The 27,404-nt window shown below is 41.8% G+C and overlaps 1 protein-coding gene across 9 annotated transcripts in view; it reads right to left on the reverse strand.

Moving 5' to 3' along the window:
- Positions 1–27,404, reverse strand: part of nvy (CBFA2/RUNX1 partner transcriptional co-repressor nervy) — a 348,472-nt gene that overhangs the window by 316,707 nt on the left and 4,361 nt on the right. For 4 of the 9 annotated variants that reach the window (XM_053781916.2, XM_053781915.2, XM_070089930.1 and 1 more), the window contains exons 2-3: positions 22,136–22,595; positions 13,035–13,175 (exon numbers count right to left, since the gene is read on the reverse strand). In XM_053781916.2, the coding sequence (XP_053637891.1) occupies positions 13,035–13,173 (139 nt within the window). In that variant the 5' untranslated portion in view covers positions 13,174–13,175; positions 22,136–22,595. Of the gene's footprint in view, positions 1–13,034; positions 13,176–16,837; positions 16,940–22,135; positions 22,596–27,404 lie in introns of those variants that run through there. The other 5 variants (XM_053781918.2, XM_053781917.2, XM_070089928.1 and 2 more) reach the window with 5 other exon arrangements.

Below are 27,404 nucleotides of genomic sequence, written 5' to 3' on the forward strand. Positions count from 1 at the left end.
CAGGTGTGCTGTTGTAAAGCTGCAGGTGTGCTGTTGTAATGCTGCAGGTGTGCTGTTGTAAAGCTGCAGGTGTAATGCTGCAGGTGTGCTGTTGTAAAGCTGCAGGTGTGATGCTGCAGGTGTGCTGTTGTAAAGCTGCAGGTGTGCTGTTGTAATGCTGCAGGTGTGCTGTTGTAAAGCTGCAGGTGTGCTGTTGTAAAGCTGTAGGTGTAATGCTGCAGGTGTGTTGCTGTAATGCTGCAGGTGTGCTGTTGTAAAGCTGCAGGTGTGTTGCTGTAAAGCTGCAGGTGTAAAGCTGCAGGTGTGTTGCTGCAGCCTGAGAGTAACGCTGATAACATTTCCTCAGACATATACATATAAAGGATCTTCTACCGGAATATTTTATATATAAATTCCTCACTCTTACATCGATATGAACTTTCCTGATGACAGATTTACTGGTGACTCGCATCTCTCTCTCTCTCTCTCCCTCTACTCTCCCCTCCCCTCTCTGCTCTCACTTCTCTCTCCTCCTCCCCCTCTCTTCGCCCCTCCCCTCTCTACTCTCCCCTCTCTGACAGTGTCGGGGAACAAGAGTTCATCTCACTGTACAATAAAAAGCAACATTAAAAAGCCATCGACAGCAATAGCCAGCGTCCATAAGCACAACTGCAATTTACCTGCAATAAACTGTTGCAAGTGCACCTGTGAGCCTGCAATGTGGCGGGGGGGGGAGAGAGGGGATAAGGGAGAAGGGGAACAAGAGAGGAAGAAAATGGGGGAGGGGAAAAGTAAGGGAGAGAATAGGAGTGACAGATTTAGGGAGGGAATAAAAGGAAGAAGAGAGAGGAAGAGTGGGAGGAAAGGAGAAAGGGAGGGAGGAAGGAAGGGACTAAGGGAGAGAGAGGAAGGGACTGATGGAGAGAGGCACCAGCAGCAGTAGCATCAGAAGCAATAACAACAACAGGTGGAGCAGTAATAAAGAACAGAGCGGCAGCAGGTGGAGCAGTAACAGAGAACACAGCAGCAGCAGCTGCGGCAGGTGGTGGAGCAATAATAAAGAACACGCAACAGCAGCTCTACGAACAACAGCTGGAGCAGGTGGTGGAGCAGTAATAAAGGACACAGCAACAGCAGCAGCTCCAACAGCAACAGCTGCTCCACCAACAGCAGGTGGTGGAGCAGTAATGAAGGACACAGCAGCAGCTCCACCAACAGCAGGTGGTGGAGTAGTAATGAAGGACACAGCAGCAGCTCCACCAACAGCAGGTGGTGGAGTAATGAAGGACACAGCAGCAGCTCCACCAACAGCAGGTGGTGGAGTAGTAATGAAGGACACAGCAGCAGCAGCTCCACCAACAGCAGGTGGTGGAGCAGTAATGAAGGACACAGCAGCAGCTCCACCAACAGCAGGTGGTGGAGCAGTAATGAAGGACACAGCAGCAGCTCCACCAACAGCAGGTGGTGGAGTAGTAATGAAGGACACAGCAGCAGCAGCTCCACCAACAGCAGGTGGTGGAGCAGTAATGAAGGACACAGCAGCAGCTCCACCAACAGCAGGTGGTGGAGCAGTAATGAAGGACACAGCAGCAGCAGCTCCACCAACAGCAGGTGGTGGAGTAATGAAGGACACAGCAGCAGCTCCACCAACAGCAGGTGGTGGAGTAGTAATGAAGGACACAGCAGCAGCTCCACCAACAGCAGGTGGTGGAGCAGTAATGAAGGACACAGCAGCAGCAGCTCCACCAACAGCAGGTGGTGGAGTAGTAATGAAGGACACAGCAGCAGCTCCACCAACAGCAGGTGGTGGAGTAGTAATGAAGGACACAGCAGCAGCTCCACCAACAGCAGGTGGTGGAGCAGTAATGAAGGACACAGCAGCAGCAGCTCCACCAACAGCAGGTGGTGGAGTAATGAAGGACACAGCAGCAGCTCCACCAACAGCAGGTGGTGGAGTAATGAAGGACACAGCAGCAGCTCCACCAACAGCAGGTGGTGGAGCAGTAATGAAGGACACAGCAGCAGCTCCACCAACAGCAGGTGGTGGAGTAGTAATGAAGGACACAGCAGCAGCTCCACCAACAGCAGGTGGTGGAGCAGTAATGAAGGACACAGCAGCAGCAGCTCCACCAACAGCAGGTGGTGGAGTAATGAAGGACACAGCAGCAGCTCCACCAACAGCAGGTGGTGGAGTAATGAAGGACACAGCAGCAGCAGCTCCACCAACAGCAGGTGGTGGAGCAGTAATGAAGGACACAGCAGCAGCTCCACCAACAGCAGGTGGTGGAGTAGTAATGAAGGACACAGCAGCAGCTCCACCAACAGCAGGTGGTGGAGCAGTAATGAAGGACACAGCAGCAGCAGCTCCACCAACAGCAGGTGGTGGAGCAGTAATAAAGGACACAGCAGCAGCAGCTCCACCAACAGCAGGTGGTGGAGCAGTAATGAAGGACACAGCTGGTGTGGGTGTCACGGCCGCGTTGATGATGGTTTACCGAGGTACACACCACCTGGGCCGCCCCTCCCCGCCCACGCCGCCGCCACCCCCCGCCCACGGAGCAGAGAGCAGCGTGCTATACCTCTGACCGGTTTCCAGTGTTCTTATATCTTTAAAGCTTTTCCTGAGACCAGACTAAAGCTTAATTAGCTCATGATCAACCAGGTTGTTGGAGCCGCAGGCCGCAGCCACCACAGCCTGGCACATCTGTCACCTGCTGCAGGTAGAGGGCCACTTTCCTAATACAAATTTTTACTTTTGTTCCAGCAGTATTTTTTTATATACAGGTAGAAGGTGTAATTATCGTGGACTACTGATGTTGACGCTGTTATCCAATTGTGTTAATGACACCTGTTTTTCACTGTGTTTTTATACACTTCCTGCCATGTCTCTCACTGCAGTAGGTTATGCCAGTGAGTAGACTAAGCATGCGACTCTCAAATGTACTGGAGTTTTCCTCTTTCTTTCCCGTTAAAGAGAGCATATTGCAAGTGTCTTAGGGAGCTTAGATGTTTTAATGATCCTTGGTTGCAGAAAACGATCACTACATATTCCAGCCCTGATATCTCTCCTGCCTTCCAGAGCGCTCTCAGTACAGGAAAATCTGGACGTGAGACCATCAAATCGTTGTCCTGTTTTGAAAGTTCTCGTCATTATTCTGGCCTTTGCTGCATTCGCCTTACTATGTTCCCTAAAGTTCTACACGATATGTCGTCTAATATTCTAATGCTTAATTTTTTTTTTGCTTGTTCCCTTCGTTCTATGGGACGGTGTTCCTGTGTATTGTAACCTGTGTTCCTGCTAAGATTCTCGTTCCTTCCATATATAAGCATCTGCAATTTATTGATATCTGTAATCTTTGTGTCTTCTACGGAGGTGAGTTTCATACTTGTTTTGATAACGTCGCCCAGGATGATACGAAGCTGTGGCCAGTGCTCATGAAGGTGAGAAACCGGGGCACGAGCAAGAAAAAAATGGGGGCATGAATGATAGAAATGTAGGAATGAGCGACTCTCAATTGAAGAAGGCATTCATCACAGGGTATGAGGGGGAAAACGTGGGTATGAGCGAGCATTCATCCCCGAATGACCTATGAGGTCATTCAGGGACATCACAGGTCATTGCAGTCATAAAATCCCTGAATAACCTCATAGGTCATTCAGGGATTTTAGCAATAAAAAATACACAATAACATTCAAATCAAAACTATATTACCTAAAGAAAAAATATCTCACTAACAAGAACACAACAAAAATATGGTAAATGTCAACGTATGAATTTACACCAACACCCGCATCAATGTGAAACAAAAACTGAAATTTTAACTTCGAGATACTTCCCTAAAATTTCCCTGAGGTCTTGAACCTTCATTAATCCACTTGACCTTGTTTCTGGCCCTGAATAACATACAATTAGGTCAGGTAGCCTTTTGAATGTATTCTGTATAATTTATCTGCTTAAGAGGACCTCAACTGTAGGTCGAAATACACATCAATCCTCTTCTTTCGTTTTCTCCTTTTTGGGCTATTTTATATTACCGACCACTGTGTGTGTGTGTGTGTGTGTGTGTGTGTGTACTCACCTAATTGTACTCACCTAATTGTGGTTGCAGGGGTCGAGACTCAGCTCCTGGCCCCGCCTCTTCACTAATCGCTACTGGATCCTCTCTCTCTCTGCTTCCTGAGCTTTGTCATACCTCTTCTTAAAACTATGTATGGTTCCTGCCTCCACTACTTCACTTGCTAGGCTATTCCACTTGCTGACAACTCTATGACTGAAGAAATACTTCCTAACGTCCCTGTGACTCGTCTGAGTCTTCAGCTTCCAGTTGTGACCCCTTGTCCCTGTGTCCCCTCTCTGGAACATCCTATCTCTGTCCACCTTGTCTATTCCCCGCAGTATCTTGTATGTCGTTATCATGTCTCCCCTGACCCTTCTGTCCTCCAGTGTCGTCAGTCCGATTTCCCTGTGTGTGTATGTGTGTGTGTGTGTGTGTGTGTGTGTGTGTGTGTGTGTGTGTGTGTGTGTGTGTGTGTGTGTGTGTGTGTGTGTGTGTGTGTGTGTGTGTGTGTATGTAAGTAAACATTTGTCCCCAATGCATTGCTCTCCCTCTCTAGTCCAACAAAAAATCTGATTACGCCACCCCTCCCTGTCTCCAGCATCCAGCCAGCCAGCTAGTTAGCCAGCCAGCCAGCCAGCCAGCCAGCCAGCCAGCCAGCCAGCCAGCCAGCCAGCCAGCCAGCCAGCCAGCCAGCCAGCCAGCCAGCTAGTTAGCCAGCCAGCCAGCCAGCCAGCCAGCCAGCCAGCCAGCCAGCTAGTTATCCAGCCAGCTAGCCAGCTAGTTAGCCAGCCAGCCAGCCAGCCAGCCAGCCAGCCAGCCAGCCAGCCAGCCAGCCAGCCAGCCAGCCAGCCAGCCAGCCAGCCAGCCAGCCAGCCAGCCAGCCAGCCAGCCAGTCAGTCAGCCAGTCGGCCAGCCAGGTAACAAGGCAAGCCGCCAGTAATGTAGGTGAGCCTTCCAGCCAAACAAGTTAAGTCAATCATCTAAGCCAACCAGCCAGTGAATATTCCAAAGTATCCGTAAAGATTACAAAGTTACAATGAAGATTTCAAGGTTACGATGGAGAATCCAAAATCAGTCACTCACTATCTTGACAAAATTAACACAATCCCTGTTGTTTTTTGCATTCCACGAAGACTTAAAACCCGTCTAGTTCGTTCAGCGGAAGGGGTCGTCAAGGCTCTATATCCCCCCTTCCCCCCCCCAAAAAAAAGCTATCGAACCAGTGTACTAGCATTAACTGGAGAACACGGGTTTAAAGGACCCGTGCACAGCCTTGTGTTTGAGAACACGGGGTTTAAAGAACCCATGTACAACCACGTGTGTGAGAACACGGGGTTTAAAGAACCCGTGTGCAACCACGTGTGTGAGAACACGGGGTTTAAAGAACCCATGTACAACCACGTGTAAGAGCACGGGGTTTAAAGAACCCATGTACAATCACGTGTGTGAGAACACGGGGGTTTAAAGAACCCGTGTACAACCACGTGTGAGAACATGGGGTTTAAAGAACCCGTGCACAACCACGTGTGTAAGAGCACGGGGTTAAAAAGTGGTCAGAACACGATACATACATGTACGGCACAAGGGAGTGTTTGTGTATGGATGGTCGTCAACAATCACTGTGTAAATCATTTAAAGTTCCTCTTGTTTTCATTATTCTCTCTACTCCTCCTCTTCCCCATCCTCCCTCGCTCCCTCGGCTCTTATCCTCCCCCTCCCCTTAAATCCCTCCACACCCATTCCCCCTCTCCCGTCACAACCTCTCTCTCTCTCTCTCTCTCTCTCTCCCACTCTCTTTCCATTTTCCTCTCATATCCCTCTACCCTCATCCACACACCTGTGCCACGACAAGTGTGTCCACAGGTGTATGTGTGTACCTTTCGGATGCGCATATGCGCACATGTGCTGACATGTGTCATGGTTCTTACGCTAATTCTTCCCCCCCCCTCACACATGCATAAACCTGACAACTACGTTGACGCAGCTATGACACCTGCATTGACGCAAGTGTCTATGACACCTGCTTTGACGCAAGTGCCTATGTGACACCTACGTTGACGCAGCTGACACCTGCGTTGACGCAAGTGTCTATGTGACACGTTAACGCAACTGCCTACGTGACACTTAGCGTTGACGCAACCTTGTCCGTGTGACACGATCAAAACAACGCTGCACAGATAACCTAAATATCTAATAGGAAACTAAAGACGACATTTCGGTCCATCTTTGACCATTGCGTCGCCTGATAATGGTCTTGAATCTACCGAAAAGTTGTCTTATGTCTATTTTTAAATGTTTATGATATTTTGGGCTTCTCCGTTGATGTGACAACGCAACGCATCTCCGTTGATGTGACAACGCAACGCATCTCCGTTGATGTGACAACGCAACGTATCTCCGTTGATGTGACAACGTAACGCATCTCTGTTGATGCGATAACGCAACGCATCTCCGTTGATGTGACAACGAAACGCATCTCTATTGATGTGATAACGCAACGCATCTCCGTTGATGCGATAACGCAACGCATCTCCGTTGATGTAACGACGTAATGGATCTCCGTTAATATTTCTCACTATTTTTATAGCTGCTTCCGTTATTTCGATACTCTTCGTTATTACATCCCGTTATCACAACGCCCTCCGTTATTATATTCCCGTTATCACACCCTCCTTTATTACATCTCCATTATTACGACCTCCCCGTTATTACATCATTATTACGACGTCCCCGTTATTACATCATTATTACGACGTCCCCGTTATTACATTCCCGTTATTACGAAGCCCCATCATTACATTCCTGTTATTACGAAGCCCCGTTATTACACTCCGCTAACACGAAGCCCCGGTTATTACATTCCCGTTATTATAAAGCCTCCGTTATTACATTCCCGTTATTACGAAGCCCCCGTTATTACATTCCCGTTATAACGGCGCCACCGTTGAAACGGCACCAATCAAAATTCCGTTGAAAGAGGCAGCTGCATGCGACTGACGTTAATTTTATCCCCAGTTTAAACGAGGCCGGCGAAAACACTTCCCTCATAACACACTGGGAATAAAAAAATTATGACCGGAAAGCCAAAACAAAGGCGAAGTGCAAAGATCAAAGAACATGAAGAACAAGGAAGAACAGGGAGAATATGGAGAACATGGAAAATATGGAGAACATGAAGAACAGGGAGAATATGGAGAACATGGAAAATATGGAGAACATGAAGAACAGGGAGAATATGGAGAACATGAAGAACAGGGATAATGTAGAGAACATTAGGAACAAGGAAAAACAGGGAGAAAGTGGAAAACAAGGAAGAATATGAAGAACAAGGAAGAATATGGATAACAAGGAAGAACAGGGAGAATATGGAGAAGGAAGAACAGGGAGAATATGGAGAAGGAAGAACAGGGAATATGGAGAAGGATGAACAGGGAATATGGAGAAGAATGAACAGGGAATATGGAGAAGGATGAACAGGGAAGAATATGAAGAACAGGGGATACAAGGAGGAAGAATATGGAGAAAAAAGAACAGGGAGAGCAAGAAAGAACATAGAGAACAGGAAAAAATACGAAAAACGGAATAAGGAAAACAGAAATGTGGAGGAAAGGGGAGAAAAATGGAAGAACAGAGAAAACAGAACAAGGAATACAAAAAAATTACACCGAAAATTACAATACAAAAATAACTTTTTTTAATAAAAAATCATATAAAAAACAACAACACAGTAAGCTATTATTGAATTCCCGGGAGAAGCGCTGAACCCGTACGGACCACAGAGCCTGGCCAGGGAGCCCATCACGTTCAATCCGAGGAAGAGGGCAAGTCCAGTCCCCTCGGATGAAGAGCCCTTCGGAGCACCATGGCACCACTCTTGTAGAGACCAAAACAAATATATATATATATATATATATATATATATATATATATATATATATATATATATATATATATATATATATATATATATATATATATATATATATATACGTATATTTATATAACCGAATATTTACACAACAGAGAAAGCAACGGTAGATAACAGTAAGAACATAAGAACATAAGAACATAAGAACATAAGAACGAAGGAACACTGCAGAAGGCCTACTGGCCCATGCGAGGCAGGTCCAAGTCTCCTACCGGCTTAAGCCAATGCACCCAACCTAGTCAGGTCAGGTCACATTGACTTAAGGGAGGAACACGGCAACCGACCTGGTAGCACAAGCTATCAGGTCTAACTCACACCCACCCACATCCACTCATGTATTTATCCAACCTATTTTTAAAGCTACACAACGTTCTGGCCTCTATAACGGTACTTGGGAGTTTGTTCCACTCATCCACAACTCTATTACCAAACCAGTACTTTCCTATATCCTTCCTGAATCTGAATTTTTCCAACTTAAAACCATTGCTGCGAGTCCTGTCTAGGCTAGATATTTTCAGCACACTATTTACATCCCCTTTATTTATTCCTGTCTTCCATTTATACACCTCAATCATATCCCCCCTAATTCTACGTCTTTCTAGAGAGTGCAGATTCAGGGCCCTTAGTCTATCCTCATAGGGAAGGTTTCTGATACATGGGATCAACTTTGTCATCCTCCTTTGTACATTTTCCAGAGAATTTATATCCATTCTGTAATAAGGTGACCAAAACTGTGCAGCATAATCTAAATGAGGCCTAACCAAGGATGTATAGAGTTGAAGAACAACCTGAGGACTCCTATTATTTATGCTTCTTGATATGAAGCCAAGGATTCTATTAGCTTTATTGCGAACACTTATGCACTGTTGTCTTGGTTTCAGATTACTGCTAACCAGAACTCCTAAATCTTTTTCGCAATCCGTAATATTAAGATCTACATTATTTAGTTTATATGTGGCATGGTTATTGTCCTGTCCAACATTTAGAACTTTGCATTTGTCTATATTAAACTGCATCTGCCACTTCTCCGACCACTGCATCAGTCTATTCAAATCTTCCTGGAGTGCTCGAATGTCCTCGTCAGAATGAATTCGACGGCCTATTTTGGTGTCATCGGCAAACTTGCCGATGTCGCTCTTTATGCCCTCATCTATGTCGTTTATGTAGATTGTGAACAGCAGGGGGCCCAACACTGACCCCTGTGGAACACCGCTCGTGACACTTCCCCACTCTGATTTCTCCCCATTTATGCAAACTCTCTGCTGCCTATTTGTCAACCATGCCTCTATCCAGGAAAAAATTTCTCCTCCTATTCCATGTGCTTTAATTTTCCTCAATAGTCTCTGATGTGGGACCCTGTCAAAAGCCTTACTGAAGTCCATATACACAATATCATATTCATTACCATGATCTACCTCCTCAAATACCTTAGTGAAAAAAGTTAATAAATTCGTAAGGCAGGAACGCCCCTTTGTAAAACCATGCTGAGATTCGTTGATTAATTTATGCTTTTCAAGGTGGCTACGAACTGCCTCGGCAATTATTGATTCCATAAATTTTCCCACTATGGAGGTTAGGCTTATTGGTCTATAGTTCGAAGCTAAGGACCTGTCACCTGTTTTGAAAATAGGTATCACATTTGCCATTTTCCACTTATCTGGCACCATGCCAGTTTGTAGTGATATGTTGAAAAGATTAGCCAAAGGTGTGCTAAGCTCCTCTTTACATTCCTTTAGAACCCTTGCATACAGTTCATCAGGGCCTGGGGATTTGTTAGGTTTTAATTTATCTATTTGCCTAAGGACCATGTCACTTGTGACCCTAATAGTACACAGTTTATTATCGTCCTGTTCTACATAATTTATCATTACTGGAATATCGCTGGTATCCTCCTGTGTAAAAACTGAGAGGAAGTATGTGTTAAAAATTCTACACATTTCCTTATCACTGTCAGTGAGCTGACCCGAGGAACTTTTGAGTGGGCCTATCTTGTCCCTGATCTTACTTCTGTATACCTGAAAGAATCCTTTTGGGTTAGTCTTCGATTCTCTTGCAACTTTAACCTCATAATCTCTTTTTGCTTTTCTAATTCCCTTTTTTATTTCTCTCTTTAACTGAATATATCGATTTCTCAATTGCCCCTCTCCTCTTTTGATTTGCCTATATATGCCTCTCTTTTGACCAATCAGATATTTTAATCTATTGTTCATCCATTTAGGATCATTTTTGTTTGATCTGATTTCCCTATTTGGAACATAATTTGACTGAGCAGCTAGAACTATGCCCTGGAAAGCATCATATCGGCAACCATCACCACCTACCTGACCCTTAGTCAGGTCATTCCAGTTCAGCCCACCTAAGTAATTTTTCAGTCCTATGAAATCAGCCAAGCGAAAGTCAGGGACGGAGACTTGATTGCCATTATTAGGGGAATTCCATGATATATTAAAACTGAGTGATTTGTGATCACTTTCCCCAAGCTCATCATTAACCTCAAGATTATTAATTAGTGTTTCCCTACTGGCAAGAACCAAGTCAAGGAGGTTATTTCCCCTAGTTGGCTCTGTCACAAACTGTTTTAAAAAACAATCCTGGATCGTATCAAGAAAGTCACCTGACTCTAAATTTCCTGTCAAATTGCTCCAGTCAATCTGTCTATAGTTGAAATCTCCCATTAGCACAACATTTTCGTATGTAGATGCCTTACGAATTTCGTCCCATAGAAGTTTACTGCACTCCCTATCAAGATTTGGGGCCCTGTAAATCACACCCAAAATTAGTTTTTCTCGGCCCTCGAGAAGCTGTAACCAAACAGATTCAGTGGCTGACGCTTCTAATTTAATATCTTGTCTAACACAACAATTTAAATTGTCTCTGACATACATCGCTACTCCACCACCTTTCCTGTTGACCCTGTCAGTGTGGAATAATTTATAGCCTTGTATGTGACATTCAGAGGGCATCTCTCTATCTTTCAGATTGAGCCAGGTCTCTGTTATAGCAATAATATCTATGTCTCCTGCACTTGCAATTAATCTTAGCTCATCTATCTTATTTCTTACACTCCTGCTATTAGTATAGTAAACCTTAAGGGAGCTAGTCCCTTGCTGCCCTCTGCTGTCCCCCTTTGTTTGCTGACCTGATCTATTGTCTTTATTTATAACTTCATGCTGAATGCCTTTTATACATTTACTGTTTCCAACCCAAGTGTTGCAACCTGCTTGTTTCCCACACACACCCATACCTCTATCTTCCATCAGTTTAAAATCATAGGCATTTCACCAATGGCCTTCTCAATCGAGTCTGCAAGTGCTACCACCCCAGCCCCAGAGAGATGCCTAGTGTGGGCCAGTGGACCTCCTGCACTGTTCCTACTCTCTTATCCTCTTAATAATAACAGATCATATTAACAATAACAACACGCGAAAAATGTTAGATAACAGACGAGAACAATGGAAGATAACAGACGAGAACAACGAAAGGTAATAACTAACAGAACAACGGAAGATAACAATAACAGACGATAATAACGGAAGACGACTAACAGACTAGAACAACGGAAGATAATAACAATAACAGACGATAGCAACGGAAACTAATAACAGTAACAGACGAAAACAATGGAAGATAACAGACGAGAATAACGGAAGATGACTAACAGACGAGAACAACGGAGATAACAGACAAGACAACGGAAGATAACGGAAAATAACAACAGACGAGAACAACAGAAGATAATATCAATTAAAAATAAACGAGAACAACAAAAGATAATAACAGCACTAAAAGAATGGATAATAACATTAAAGATGAATTATGAAATATAATATCAAGGTTGAAGCAAAATCGTGAACCTTTCCAATATTTTTTTCTTTACGGAGGACACCAACAGCCTGGTTGATCAGGACAGCAACTAGACCTGGTCTAGGACCGGGCAGCGGGGGCGCTCACTCCCGGAAGTGACTACAAGTAACTTATAGGTAAGTTACAGGCAGTATAGTAAAGGTGATATATATATATATGTCGTGCCGAATATGTAAAACTGGTCAGTTAGCAAGAACTCATTTGAAATTAAATCCTTTCTAAAATTTTCTCTTATACGTTTAAAGATATATTTTTTTCATTTATGTTAATGTAAAAATTTATAATTTTGCACCAAAACAATCTTAGAAAACCTACCTAACCTTATTATAACAAGAACAATTTATTTTAGCCTAACCCAACTAAATATATTTTAGATTTGTTTACAATAATTTAATACTAAACAAACACAGTGAAACATATTTTTTTCGTTAGGTTCAGAATGATTTTGGCGAAATTATTGCATACATAAATTTTCACTTGTCCTTTATGGCAAGATGAGCGTTGCTATTTAAGCCAAGATCGCAAGTTCTGCCTATTCGGCACGACATATATATATATATATATATATATATATATATATATATGTCGTGCCGAATAGGCAGAACTTGCGATCTTGGCTTAAATAGCAACGCTCATCTTGCCATATAGGACAAGCGAAAATTTGTGTATGCAATAATTTCGCCAAAATCATTCTGAACCTAACGAAAAAAATATATTTCATTGTGTTTGTTTAGTATTAAATTATTGTAAACAAATCTAAAATATATGTAGCTGGGTTAGGCTAAAATAAATTGTTCTTGTTATAATAAGGTTAGGTAAGTTTTCTAAGATTCTTTTGGTGCAAAATTAAAATTTTTTACATTAACATTAATGAAAAAAATATATCTTTAAACGTATAAGAGAAAATTTTAGAAACGACTTAATTTTAAATGAGTTCTTGCTAATTGACCAGTTTTACATATTCGGCACCACATATATATATATCTCTATAATATATATTTATATATATATATTATATATATATATATATATATATATATATATATATATATATATATATATATATATATATATATATATATATACATTAGGGGATGGGGGGATGGAATATTGGCGACGGGGCTCGGTTGGTAATGAAGGGGATTAAATTCGCGTCATGATCGGCTAGGATTCGCCAAATCTACTTTAATCGCCTGTAAGCCTACCTTTGCTCCGGGAGCTGCGCGAGTCCTGGTTGGCCAGCCCCTGGACCAATGACGGCGCCCGAGCCTCGCTACCCGTCTCCTGATTGGCCAGTTCCTCTTTACCAGTTTCCCGCTCCTGTTTGATGCTCTTGGGCTCCATCCCTGTAATACAAGACGAATGTTTGCATTTAAGTCAATTATGTTGAGAAAGTAGAAACTTGACGTGTGTGTGTGTGTGTGTGTGTGTGTGTACTCACCTAATTGTAGATGCAGGGGTCGAGACTCAGCTCCTGGCCCCGCCTCTTCACTGAGTGCTACTAGGTCCTCTCTCTCCCTGCTCCATGAGCTTTATCATACCTTATCTTGAAGCTATGTATGGTTCCTGCCTCCACTACCTCACTTGTTAGGCTATTCCACTTCCTGACTACTCTATGACTGAAGAAATACTTCCTAGCATCCCTTTGATTCATCTGGGTCTTCAACTTCCAACTGTGACCCCTTGTTTCTGTGTCCCATCTCTGGAACAGCCTGTCTCTGTCCACCTTGTCTATTCCACGCAGTATTTTGTATGTCGTTATCATGTCTCCCCTAACCCTCCTGTCCTCCAGTGTGTACTCACCTAGTTGAGGTTGCAGGGGTCGAGTCCTAGCTCCTGGTGTGTGTGTACTCACCTAATTGTGGTTGCAGGGGTCGAGACTTAGTTCCTGGCCCCGTGTGTGTGTGTCTACTCACCTAATTGTGGTTGCAGGGCTCGACTCATAGCTCCTTGCTCTGCCACTTCGCTGGTCACTACTAGGTCCACTCTCTCTCCCTGTTCCAAGAGCTTTATCATATCTCTTTTTAAAGCTATGTATGGATCCTGCCTCTACTACATCACTCTCCAGACTGTTCCACTTCCTGACAACTCTATGACTGAAGAAATACTTTCTAATATCCAGTTGTGACTCCTTGTTGCTGTGTCCTATCTCCGAAACATTCTGTCCCTATCCGCGTTGTCAATTCCTCTCATTATATTGTATGTTGTTATCATGTATTCCCCCTATCCCTCCTGTCCTCCAGTGTCATCTGGTTGATTTCCCTTAATCTCTCCTCGTAGGACATACCCTTTAGCTCCAGGACTAGTCTTATTGCAAACCTTTGCACTTTCTCTAATTTCTTGACGTGCTTGGCCAGGTGTTGATTCCATACCGGTATAGCATAGTCCAATATAAACCTGACATACACAGTGTACAGTGTCTTGAATGACTCCTTACTCAGGTGTTGAAATACTTCGGTTTGCCAGGCACCTATATGATGCAGCAGTTATTTACTTGATGTGCGCCTCTGGAGATGTGCTCGTATGATACTCACCCCAAGATCCGTTTCCTTAAGTGAGGTTTGCAGCCTTTGGGCCCTTTGCGCGTACTCCGTCTGCGGTCTTCTTTGATCTTCCCCAATCTTCATGACTTTGCACTTGGTGGGATTAAACTCCATGAGCCAATTGCTGAACCAGACTTTCAGCCTGTCCAGATCTCTTCGTAGTCCTACCTGATCCTCGTCCGCTCGAACTCTCCACTTAGTCTAACATCATCTGCAGACAGGGACACCTCTGAATCTATCCCTTCCGGCATGTCATTCACATATACCAGAAACAGGGCTGGCCTTAGGACTGATCCTTGTGGAACCCCGCTCGTCACGTGCGCCCACTCTGATATCTCGTCCCGTACCATCACTGGATGTTTCCTTCCCGTCAAGCATTCCCTCATCCATTGTATTGTCTTTCCTGTTATTACTGACTGCTCCTTCAGTTCTTGCACTAATCTCCTGTGTGGAACCTTGTCGAAAGTCTTCTTACAGTCCAAGAAAATGCAGTCTACCCCCTCCCGCCCATCTCTCTCTCTCCTGTCTTCTGTTACCTTGTTGTAAAACTCCAGTAGGTTTGTGACACAGGATTTTCCCTCCCTGAAACGTGCTAGTTATCGTGTATAAGCTCATTGCTTTCTAGGTGCTCCACCACTCTCCTCGTGATAATCTTCTCCATGACTGCATACTATACATGTCAGTGATACTGGTCTGTAGGCGCGCGCGCGTGTGTGTGTATACTCGCCTATATGTACTCACCTATATGTGGTTGCAAGGGTCGAGTCATAGCTCCTAGCCCCGTCTCTTCACTGGTCGATACTAATTCACTCTCTCCCTGCTCCATGATATTTGTCATACCTCTTCTTAAAGCTATTTATGGAACTTGCTTCCACTACTTCACTCTCCAGATTATTCCAGTTCCTGAAAACTCTAAGACTAAAGAAATACTTCCTAACATCCCTATGTGTGTGTGTGTGTGTGTGTGTGTGTGTGTGTGTGTGTGTGTGTGTGTACTCACCTAGTTGAGGTTGCAGGGGTCGAGTCCAAGCTCCTGGCCCCGCCTCTTATTGTGTGTGTGTGTGTACTCACCTAGTTGTACTCACCTAGTTGAGGTTGCAGGGGTCGAGTCCAAGCTCCTGGCCCCGCCTCTTATTGTGTGTGTGTGTGTGTGTGTGTGTGTGTGTGTGTGTGTGTGTGTGTGTGTGTGTGTGTGTGTGTGTGTGTGTGTGTGTGTGTGTCTTAAATGAACCACTCTTCTCTTTAGATACTAAAATGAAGAAGCACTCTTCAGCAGTTTTCTGAAGAAGGCCTCATTGTAAGGCCTATATATATATATATATATATATATATATATATATATATATAGTAATAATGCAAACTTTCCACTAAGAAAAACCTACCAGTGTTAAAAGTATGAAGCAGGCAAAAAAAAAAAGGGTCATTCTCAACTTACTACACGGCCTCCAACAATTACAAGATATTTATCTATGTTGGTTTATTTGGCAAATTTGCTCCTACACAGCCTAAAATTGTAAGGAACCATCCTTATTATAAAATGCATCAGCAATGCATAACAATTGAGGTCGTTTAGATGAGCCAAAGTCGGGATATTTCACGGAAACCGCACCATTTTTTTAAATAAAATTGGCAAACTGGCACTTGCACACACTAAGGAAACTCGGTCACGGCATCTGGGGGTGAACCTTGACCTAGTGACACAGTGGAAAAGTGGAAATCAATTAAAACAGTGGGTTCAAAAATAAACCATGACAGTGCTATTTCACGAAAGTTGACCGAAAAAGGCGAGACCTTTACTACTGCAAACTCAAATTGTTAAAATCATGATCCAGTAGGTTATTACTGACATACACACACACACACACACACACACACACACACACACACAGTGGACCTAGTAGCGACCAGAGAAGAGGCGAGGCCAGGAACTAGGACTCGACCCTACAACCACAAATGGGTGAGGAAACAAGTGAGCACACATACCCACACACGACCCCTGCAACCACAAATAGGTGTGTACAGTGTGCACACAATTTTTTGATAGCGTCGTTTTAAACACATTCAAATTAAGCGCTGATCCTAAATGTGCGGCTTTGTAGCTACCAACTCAAATTATCGTACGGTCGTTAGGGTACGGTAGTTGCGGCATGGGGAGTAGAGTAAGTGTGTGCTTATTGTAGGTAACCAGAAAACTAGGAGGGAGCGACGAAACTAGGATGGACGAAGCTATAGAAGGACACAGCTGGAGAGAGACGATGCTATGGACAAAGCTAGGAATAAGGGAGGGGCGGAACTTGAAGCAGGAAATGAAAAAGTTAATAGAGTGAAACGGTTAAGGATCTTTATAAAAGAAAGAGCAGAAGGATTAAGGAACGTTATAGTAGCAGCAACAACACCAGCAGTACGGAGCAAGTATGAAGAGTTACATAATCAGCAGTAACAACAGCAAGGCTAAAGGTACTTACAGAAACAGCAGTGACATAAGCCACTGGAACTGGAAAAAGGCTATGTAGCACAGCAGCAAGAGTAATAGCGAAACAGCAACAGCAGAAACAGTGACAGAAGCAGCAAATCAGTGGAGTATTGAAGGTGCGGGTACCCGCACGTCCAACACCAAATTTCCCTCCACCCCTGACTCCCGTTACCCAGTCTCCCTCCATCCTCTCCTGACACCCCTCCACAATAACCCCCCCCCCCGCCACCGAGGCTAAACCAATCACTGCCACACTTCCATTCCTCTCTCCCGTTTAGTTCCTAATTCCCTCAGTTATATTCCATGACATTATTTTAACTCTCATCCACTGACCTAATGTTCCATCTCTCACGCATACTTTTCACCTCTGAATTGCTGCTGTTTTGGTCTCCCTTTTTTCTTCCATTAATCTGCTCTTCCATTCTTATGTTTTTCTTTTCTCTATTATCTCTTGTTCTTTTCCATTTCACCAGATTACATAACTTAGCTCTATGTTTATATTTTGTTCATCTAGTTATTATTGCATGTATGCTGAGAGCCTTGACTGACAGCATAGTGTAAGATAGTTAAATTATTCCCATGTGATCATAAAGAATAAAAGGCACAGTGCCGTGACTGGAATAATACACAAATAACCAGCACATAGGAGAATGAAACCTATGACGTTTCAGTCCGACTTAGACCGAGTTAATGGTCCAAGTCGAACCGAAACGTCGTTATGCACGACCACAGTTCTGATAGTGAACCTTTGAGGAGCCTCAATTGATCCAGCGGGTGCCACTCTGTCACCCTTGAAGAATTTGAGAAATCAAAATGGGTGTCCCCGTGGTCGCCGATCATTAATAAATACTTAAATGACATTTTATCATTATTACATTCATTTATTTATCTCTGAAAGGAGTAAATAAGAATGCTGTTTTTTTTTTTAAAGTTGCCCAGATTTGAAGCAAGACATGTCACTCCTTAATAATAAGCGGAATTAATCTTGTATCAATTTTGCATCCTTATACCAAGACTCGCCCATCCATTACTAGAACAAAAGCATCCGCTGGGTTATCAATCTAGATAATTGAAAGACTTAGATTCTGTTCAAAACAATTCTACACCACAAAATATTAGATTCAGAAAAAAACTGCATTTGTAGCCAGCCAAATAAGATTTTAAGAAAATTTCTCGATATACATTATGTAGTTTAGATTTTGTCAGACTAGCCGCTAGTGTCGTCCATAATAATCAAAATATAACCAATTACAAAATTTCAAAACGCCAATAAATGCAATTTATTACACGACAACTATTAAAACTTTTGGAAATACGAAAAAAAGGGTGACACAATGAGTGTTCTTTCTAATTCTACTACTGCTGTTTCTACTGTTACTATTATTACTACACTACTATTTCCATCTTCCTCGCCCAACTCCCCGACCTGCATTCTGGTCTTTGCCTTTTCTCGCTCTGTTGTAACTTGATACTGATGGTCTACGAAGGACAGAAAAGTCTAAAAGTGGCATTTTTTAAGTATGGGTTATTTGTGAAATATTTATATTGGTCTCAGTCATACAGTTGGCGTTCTTAGCCAAAGTGATATAATGACGCTGATTATGGAGAGAGGCTAATATCCTATAGAGTTCTTGTTCTTGTGTTTCACCCCCCCCCCAAAAAATGCAGCTTCGGTCACATTTCAGACTATTAAAATAATAATTTAGCATTTTCTATATTTCTGTATTCAACCGTAAATTTTAGTTTTATTACTTTGTACTGTACCTAGTTTATATATCGACTGGTTAATTTCTCGTTCCATCTATACGATCCCCAACTTTTTACGTTTATATTCCCTCCTTCAATTATTATCATTATATGTTATGAGGGAGCGCTAAACACGAATGAGTCATCAAACGACTGGGGAATGGAAGGCAATCAAATCGACGCCAGGACAGGCAGGGTAGCCTCAATTCTTTACCTCAAAAGTAACTCACAGGCGCCAAGGCTTCATCAAGGCTACCTTAACACCGTACTCTCCGTCTCTTGAATATTCAGGTCAGTCACGTCTTCAATTTCACCTATGCTAGGATATTTTTTTTTAACTAATGTGACATTTTTATTGTGGCAACGTTTTGCTCTCCTGGAGAGCGAAACGTTGCCACAATAAAAATGTCACATTAGTTGAACTTGTGTCCTTTTACTTTACATATTGTCGTTAATTCTACCAACTTTATTACATATTTTTTTTTAGCTACATCTTATTCTTATTTTCCTTTCTTCTTAGTTCTTTGGCCATATTCTTACTTTATATAAACCAATATGTTGAAGTCTTTAATTCCTCGTCCCTGCTATCACTATATTCATAGGAAAGATATAATAAACTCATTGGGGTCATGCAACAGTTTGATCCGATAAAAGATAATTCCAATTTATTGAATCGAGAACCTTACCAAGAGAATTTCTGTTAATATTATTTTGTTCATGACGTTACCCTCATGGCCAGTGCTGTTGCTTTAAGTATACAAATGTTATTTTGTCTAAACTTACTTAACTGTAAAAATTCTTTCTTCTAACCGTTACTGTAATAATTCTTTCTTTGCTCCAAATGTTACTGTAATATTTCTTTGTTCCAAATGTTAATGTAAAATTTCTTTGTTCCAAATGTTAGTCATATTTCTTTGTTCCAAATGTTAGTCATATTTCTTTGTTCCAACTGTTACTGTAATACTTCTTTATGCCAACTATTACTTCAATATTTCGATGGCTCAAATGTTTAATCTTAATTTCAGTGTTCTTGCTTGTTTTTCCTGTAAATGGTCGACAATGTTGCTACATATGTCAGTTGCCTTGCAAAGAACATGTCTTCCTACATTAATTTTTTTCCATGACTACACTTCTTGATCATAATTCTAGTTTTTTTTTATTGCATCTTGTTCGATGCTCGCTGCCACAGTTCCACTCTGTTATCTTCTTCCCCCCACCATCACTTTCTCTGTCTCTCTCTGTCGGGACAATACTGGTGATAGAACAACAGAGTAAGCTCAGGAATTCCCAGAAAACAGATAACGTTGTGGAGGTGCAGAGTACCCGCATGGTTTCTCTCCAGCACCACCACCACTAACACCGTCACCACCATAACCACCCACACTATTAGCACAATCATCACCATAACTAGCTAGAAAGATTATCCCTACCGCCACCACCACCAGTCACTACCGCAACCATCTGTATCACTAGCACAACCATCACCACCATAACTAATCAGAAACATTTGCTACCGTCACCACCACCGCTAGCACTATTAGTAGCACCATCACAATCACCACCACAAGCATCATCACTAGCACCACGACAAGCACCATCACTAGCACCACGACAAGCACCATCACTAGCACCACGACAAGCACCATCACTATCACCACCACCACCGTTAGCACTATCACCATCACCAAAAACAATAGCTAGCATCACCACAACCAGCAATAACACCACCACAACCATCACTACCACCACAACCACCATCACTGCCACCGCTAGCACCACCACAACTACAACTATTCCTACTACCATCGACATCACTAGCACCATCAGCACTCCTATCATCACCAGCACCACTATCACCATGGAACTTGTTACAAGGGTTCCAAGAAGTGCTCACGAGGCTTCAGGATGGATTCCAGACGCTCCAAGAGGTGTTCCAGAGGTATTTGCTCCAGGTGCTCTAAACGGCGTTCCTGAGGTTATAAAAGGTATTCCAGATGCTATAAAAGATGTTCCAGAGGATGTAGATGCTCCAGACTCGTATAAGGTGTTCCAGATGTTGTAAAAGTGTTCCAGAAGCATTAAGAGATACTCCAGAGGCTCTTTATAAATGATACAGGAAGCTTGAAGTGTTTCAGAAACTCCAAGACCCTCTCACGGAAGTTGCCTTAACAGAATGTAATACATAGTCTGATACTGTTGGCATCACGTGTGACTAACTTCCTAGAAACATTACAAAAAAAAGGTCATAATTAAACTAATGTCGAACCTCGAATTTAATTCTAAAAAAAAAAAATATGATTGGCTACCAGGGAGCTACAAATCTCTCGCAGACATTTTTATTACTATCATTATTATTATATTCACCTAGAAGCACTAAACCCGTAGGGGTCATATAGGGTCTAGGCAATGGGAGGCGAAGATTTAATGGGATATTAAGAAAAAAGAAGAGGACTGACACGGTTACTTTTACTAACAGCTATAAGAATTCTATGGGTAAGAGCAGCACAGAGGTCATGGAAAGGAACAGAATCACAAAAACAATAGGATATGTCGACGATCCCACAATGAGGTAATGTCTGACGATATACAGGCCGCCAGACACCTCTGCGCACTCTGATGAATGACAAAATCTAGAAAGATAAGCTGCGGAAACAGAGTAAAACTATACAACGAGGAGCAGGAGCACCTGCAATTAAGTGGCTAGAAGTGAGAATAGTCTCAGTGACGATTTTTGTAGAAGACGGTCAAACACCTACATGCTCTCGAACCCTGTATAATTTTGTACTTGACTGTAGGGCCCACTGGGCCAGCCACTTCCCACAAACATACCAGTATATGAGCTCACTACAGTAGTTTTCGCCTCAGCATCCACACATCCATTACCAGGAACTCTCAACATTTCACTAACACCAACAGGACTACATTCTTGGGAGGTACATAGATATAATATAGAAGTCAATCACAATGTCTTTTCATCAAATATTTTATGTGAAAATAAGGCTGCAAAATTAATTAAATGTGTACCAACCTTGATCCCCAAAATAAAATTCACCTATGATGGTGTTAATGTAACGAAAAGATATATGCCATGTATAATTTCTTCGTATTCCTAATGAAAATTTCCTCAACTACCTTAGTTTGATTTAGTTTTGTTTCTTTATTTCATTTCTGCTTACCTTCATATATTCACTTAATAAAATATTTGGTGAATAGTAGTGCAAAAATTATTTAAACCTTAAAAATATTAAAAGAATATGATTTACTCAAACATGCTGATATTACATAAACTGATAGTTTCCAGATATACTATTCTAAAAATCACTCTAATACATGTAAATACCATGTTTAAGTTCAAAGCTTTTTTACACATTTAAACACAAACGCAAAAATCACACATAAATGCTTAAATGGCTGAAAGAAATTAATGAATATTGTCTACTGTTAGGAAGATAATTTAACAGGTACATCTTTATGGGATCATCTGAGGTTACAAGTGTGTTGAGATATGCAGTACAGCTGAGGCTACAACGCACACAAGACTAACCTCTGATGTCACATTCCTCAGCCTCAGACGGAAGTGGAGTGGGGGTAACGAGACCCCCTCACTGCCTGGAGCTGGCGTAGGAGGGGAGGGAAGAGGAGACAGAGCCTGGCTAGTTCTGTTTTTTGTGTTAATGATTGAAGGGTTCACCGCCCCCGCGGCCCTGGATCTTAGACATGAAAACTTGTTCACTGGTCACCTTATTGTCACACTAGTTTGTTCATCCTATCCACTCGTGTTTATACGTTAGTTTCAGTGTTCACCAACAGGAGTATAATTTAGCTACCGCATGATTACCGTTCTTTACTGAGGATTTGCAATAGCATTAACACTCCATGTGCTCTATTACCAATTTTTGTGTTTAATTAGTTCACATTAAAACACTGATGTTGTCAAATTGCTAAAAACAAAGTGAATCATCTCCACCTAATCTCACCCGGTTGAGTAATTTAACAGTTAAGCTCTACAATTTAAAAAAAAAAAATCATTACACAACTACCCCATGAATTATTAGTTTTTGGAAAAGTGTAATTTTATCATATATTCGAAAACAAGTACCAAATTCATATGGGTCATACAGCACAGAGATGGCTTAAATTGTAGGGGTAGGGGTTAATAGAGACGAGGGTTAGTGAAGGTGTAACATTAACATAATAGTTGATGAAATAGGTTAGCATCAAAGGTCGGACTTTCGACAAGGAGGGCAGTTAGAGTGCGTCAAGATATTGAAGATATCGAAAGTGAATTCTGCGTGCTTTCTGATAAATAGGGCAGTCTATTAATACACTGTAAATTGGCAGAACTATCTAGCAGTCCTCGCAGAGTGGATACTGAGGATCCCCTTCCATATGACGTGTGTGCGAGTCTGTGTGGCAAATTTACAAACGTGTGAGCTGTTTCCTAGGCCGGATAGCGATGGGAAGATGGCCAGGAGCCTATATGCGTTTGGTGGAAAACAACTTGGTCTTCTAATTCGCACTAACGCTGTTGCCAACGGTTTCACTCTAGAAAATAGCCCCAAAAAAGGACCTCTCTCTGGAAGACTGGTATACGGTGAACATGAGACCAAGCGGCTGAACTTACATATACGTTGCCATGAACGTCGGGTGGTTCAGGGACCCAGCAAAAAAAAATACGTTTGTGCTTGCTAGAAATTCAGCATAATCAGAGTCGTATACGAAGTATTATGGGATCTGGGAAGTCTTATTCCTCAAGAGCTTCTAACACACTATGAGTGTGTGACAAAACGAAAGAGGTGGACATGGTTGCTGTGACAGCAACAAGTATAACTGCTGTGGAAATGCTAGCCAACTCTTAGTAAATATCTCTGGAATACTCTGAGGAAAAAACAGTAGCATACCCTATTTCATTTGAGAATCTGGAATTGTCAGTGTAAGACGCCGTACCATAATAAAATGATTCACAGTATTCAAGGAACAAACATGAATTATTTGAATATCCCAAGGAGCGTGGAAAGAGTAGGGAATGAAGTGAAAATAAAGGGGTGAATTAAGAGATACTGCCAAAGTTATGTGGAGATTAAAGTGCCGTAATAAACTTACTTCTATAACCTTCACAATCCTCATTGAACATAATGTGATTATTCTATACGTATGAGCATTGTGAATAAACCATAACACGGGTAGGACAGATTATTATTATTATTATAATCAAGGGGGAAGCGCTAAACCCGGAGGATTATACAGCGCCTGGGGGGGGGGATGTGGAAGGCATTCAGGCTTAATTCGGGGAACTGGAGCACAGATCCAATTCCCTAAATCAAGAGCCCCTCACCAACATCAAGGAACCTTCCTTGAGGGGGGTAGGACAGAACCTGCGGTCAGTTATAAAACTCCAGACCGACGCGCAGTCGTGTCATTACGATTTCGTGAATCAGGATTGTGAGTCATGGAAACGAACAAAATAAGTAAGGCAATGGACATCACGTCTATCTTGTAAAAGGATATTTGCTTCTCTATACAAGCTCTCAAGAAGGAAAGATCGATAGACATTAACGTAATCCTTGATAGTGAAGGACATTGCATTTCTGAAGAGCAGCTGGGGAAGCTGAAGAATATACTTGGTTCCCGTAGTCAAGCTAAGGCAGAATTAGGCTGCATCAAGTCTAAGAAGTGTTAGCTTATCAGTTCCCCAAGTAAAATGGATTAAAGTTTTAAATAGGTTCAACAGAGTAAGGTGGCTTTTATGGAAATGATGTTGGACAGCCATGATATTCGACCGTATCACATACTGGGATATTCTTGATCCTGGTGAGGGGCTCTTGATCAAGGGAATTGAATCTGTGCTTCAGTTCCTTGAATTGAATCTGAATATCTTCCACCCCCCTCCCCACAATGCTGTATAATCCTACGGGTTTAGCGCTCCCCATGATTATAATAATAATATTAACAATAATAATAATAATTACTGAGACAGGGGATATATATATATATATATATATATATATATATATATATATATATATATATATATATATATATATATATATATATATATATATATATATATATATATATATATATATATATGTCTTGCTGAATATGTAAAACTGGTCAATTAGCAAGAACTTATTTAAAATTAAGTCCTTTCTAAAATTTTCTCTTATACGTTTAAAGATATATTTTTTTCATTAATGTTAATGTAAAAATTTGTAATTTTGCACCAAAAGAGTCTTTGAAAACTTACCTAACCTTATTATAACAAGAACAATTTATTTTAACCTAACCCAACTAAATATATTTTAGATTTGTTTACAATAATTTAATACTAAACAAACACAGTGAAATATATTTTTTTCGTTAGGTTCAGAATGATTTTGGCGAAATTATTGCATACACAAATTTTCGATTGTCCTATATTGCAAGAAGAGCGTTGCTATTTAAGCCAAGATCGCAAGTTCTGCCTATTCGGCACGACACACACACACACACACACACACACACACACACACACACACACACACACACACACACACACACATATATATATATATATATATATATATATATATATATATATATATATATATATATATATATATATATATATATTTAACAAGTCGGCCGTCTCCCACCGAGGCAGGGTGACCCAAAAAAGAAAGAAAATCCCCAAAAAGAAAATACTTTCATCATCATTCAACACTTTCACCACACTCACACATTATCACTGTTTTTGCAGAGGTGCTCAGAATACAACAGTCTAGAAGCATACACATATAAAGATACACAACATATCCCTCCAAACTGCCAATATCCCAAACCCCTCCTTTAAAGTGCAGGCATTGTACTTCCCATTTCCAGGACTCAAGTCCGACTATATGAAAATAACCGGTTTCCCTGAATCCCTTCACTAAATATTACCCTGCTCACACTCCAACAGATCGTCAGGTCCCAAGTACCATTCGTCTCCATTCACTCCTATCTAACACGCTCACGCATGCTTGCTGGAAGTCCAAGCCCCTCGCCCACAAAACCTCCTTTACCCCCTCTCTCCAACCCTTTCGAGGACGACCCCTACCCCGCCTTCCTTCCCCTATAGATTTATATGCTTTCCATGTCATTCTACTTTGATCCATTCTCTCTAAATGACCAAACCACCTCAACAACCCCTCTTCTGCCCTCTGACTAATACTTTTATTAACTCCACACCTTCTCCTAATTTCCACACTCCGAATTTTCTGCATAATATTTACACCACACATTGCCCTTAAACAGGACATCTCCACTGCCTCCAACCGTCTCCTCGCTGCTGCATTTACCACCCAAGCTTCGCACCCATATAAAAGTGTTGGTACTACTATACTTTCATACATTCCCTTCTTTGCCTCCATAGATAACGTTTTTTGACTCCACATATACCTCAACGCACCACTCACCTTTTTTCCCTCATCAATTCTATGATTAACCTCATCCTTCATAAATCCATCCGCCGACACGTCAACTCCCAAGTATCTGAAAACATTCACTTCTTCCATACTCCTCCTCCCCAATTTGATATCCAATTTTTCTTTATCTAAATCATTTGACACCCTCATCACCTTACTCTTCTATGTTCACTTTCAGCTTTCTACCTTTACACACATTCCCAAACTCATCCACTAACCTTTGCAATTTTTCTTTAGAATCTCCCATAAGCACAGTATCATCAGCAAAAAGTAACTGTGTCAATTCCCATTTTGAATTTGATTCCCCAAAATTTAATCCCACCCCTCTCCCGAGCACCCTAGCATTTACTTCCTTTACAACCCCATCTATAAATATATTAAACAACCATGGTGACATTACACATCCCTGTCTAAGACCTACTTTTACCGGGAAATAGTCTCCCTCTCTTCTACACACCCTAACCTGAGCCTCACTATCCTCATAAAAACTCTTTACAGCATTTAATAACTTACCACCTATTCCATATACTTGCAACATCTGCCACATTGCTCCTCTATCCACTCTATCATATGCCTTTTCTAAATCCATAAATGCAATAAAAACTTCCCTACCTTTATCTAAATACTGTTCACATATATGCTTCAATGTAAACACTTGATCTACACATCCCCTACCCACTCTGAAACCTCCTTGCTCATCCGCAATCCTACATTCTGTCTTACCTATAATTCTTTCAATTATAACCCTACCGTACACTTTTCCTGGTATACTCAGTAAGCTTATTCCTCTATAATTTTTACAGTCTCTTTTGTCCCCTTTCCCTTTATATAAAGGGACTATACATGCTCTCCGCCAATCCCTAGGTACCTTCCCCTCTTTCATACATTTATTGAACAAAAGTACCAACCACTCCAACACTATATCCCCCCCTGCTTTTAACATTTCTGTCATGATCCCATCAGTTCCAGCTGCTTTACCCCCTTTCATTTTACGTAATGCCTCACGTACCTCCCCCACACTTACATTCTGCTCTTCTTCACTCCTAAAAGATGGTATACCTCCCTGACCAGTGCATGAAATTACTGCCTATGTTTCTTCCTTAACATTTAAAAGTTCCTCAAAATATTCTCGCCATCTACCTAATACCTCCATCTCCCCATCTACTAACTCCCCTACTCTGTTTTTAACTGACAAATCCATATTTTCCCTTGGCTTTCTTAACTTGTTTAACTCACTCCAAAATTTTTTCTTATTTTCATTAAAATTTCTTGACAGTGCCTCTCCCACTCTATCATCTGCTCTCCTTTTGCACTCTCTCACCACTCTCTTTACCTTTCTTTTACTCTCCATATATTCTGCTCTTCTTA

This window comes from Cherax quadricarinatus, chromosome 30 (assembly GCF_038502225.1).
Source record: "Cherax quadricarinatus isolate ZL_2023a chromosome 30, ASM3850222v1, whole genome shotgun sequence".
In the NCBI taxonomy this organism is placed as follows: Eukaryota; Metazoa; Arthropoda; class Malacostraca; order Decapoda; family Parastacidae; genus Cherax; species Cherax quadricarinatus.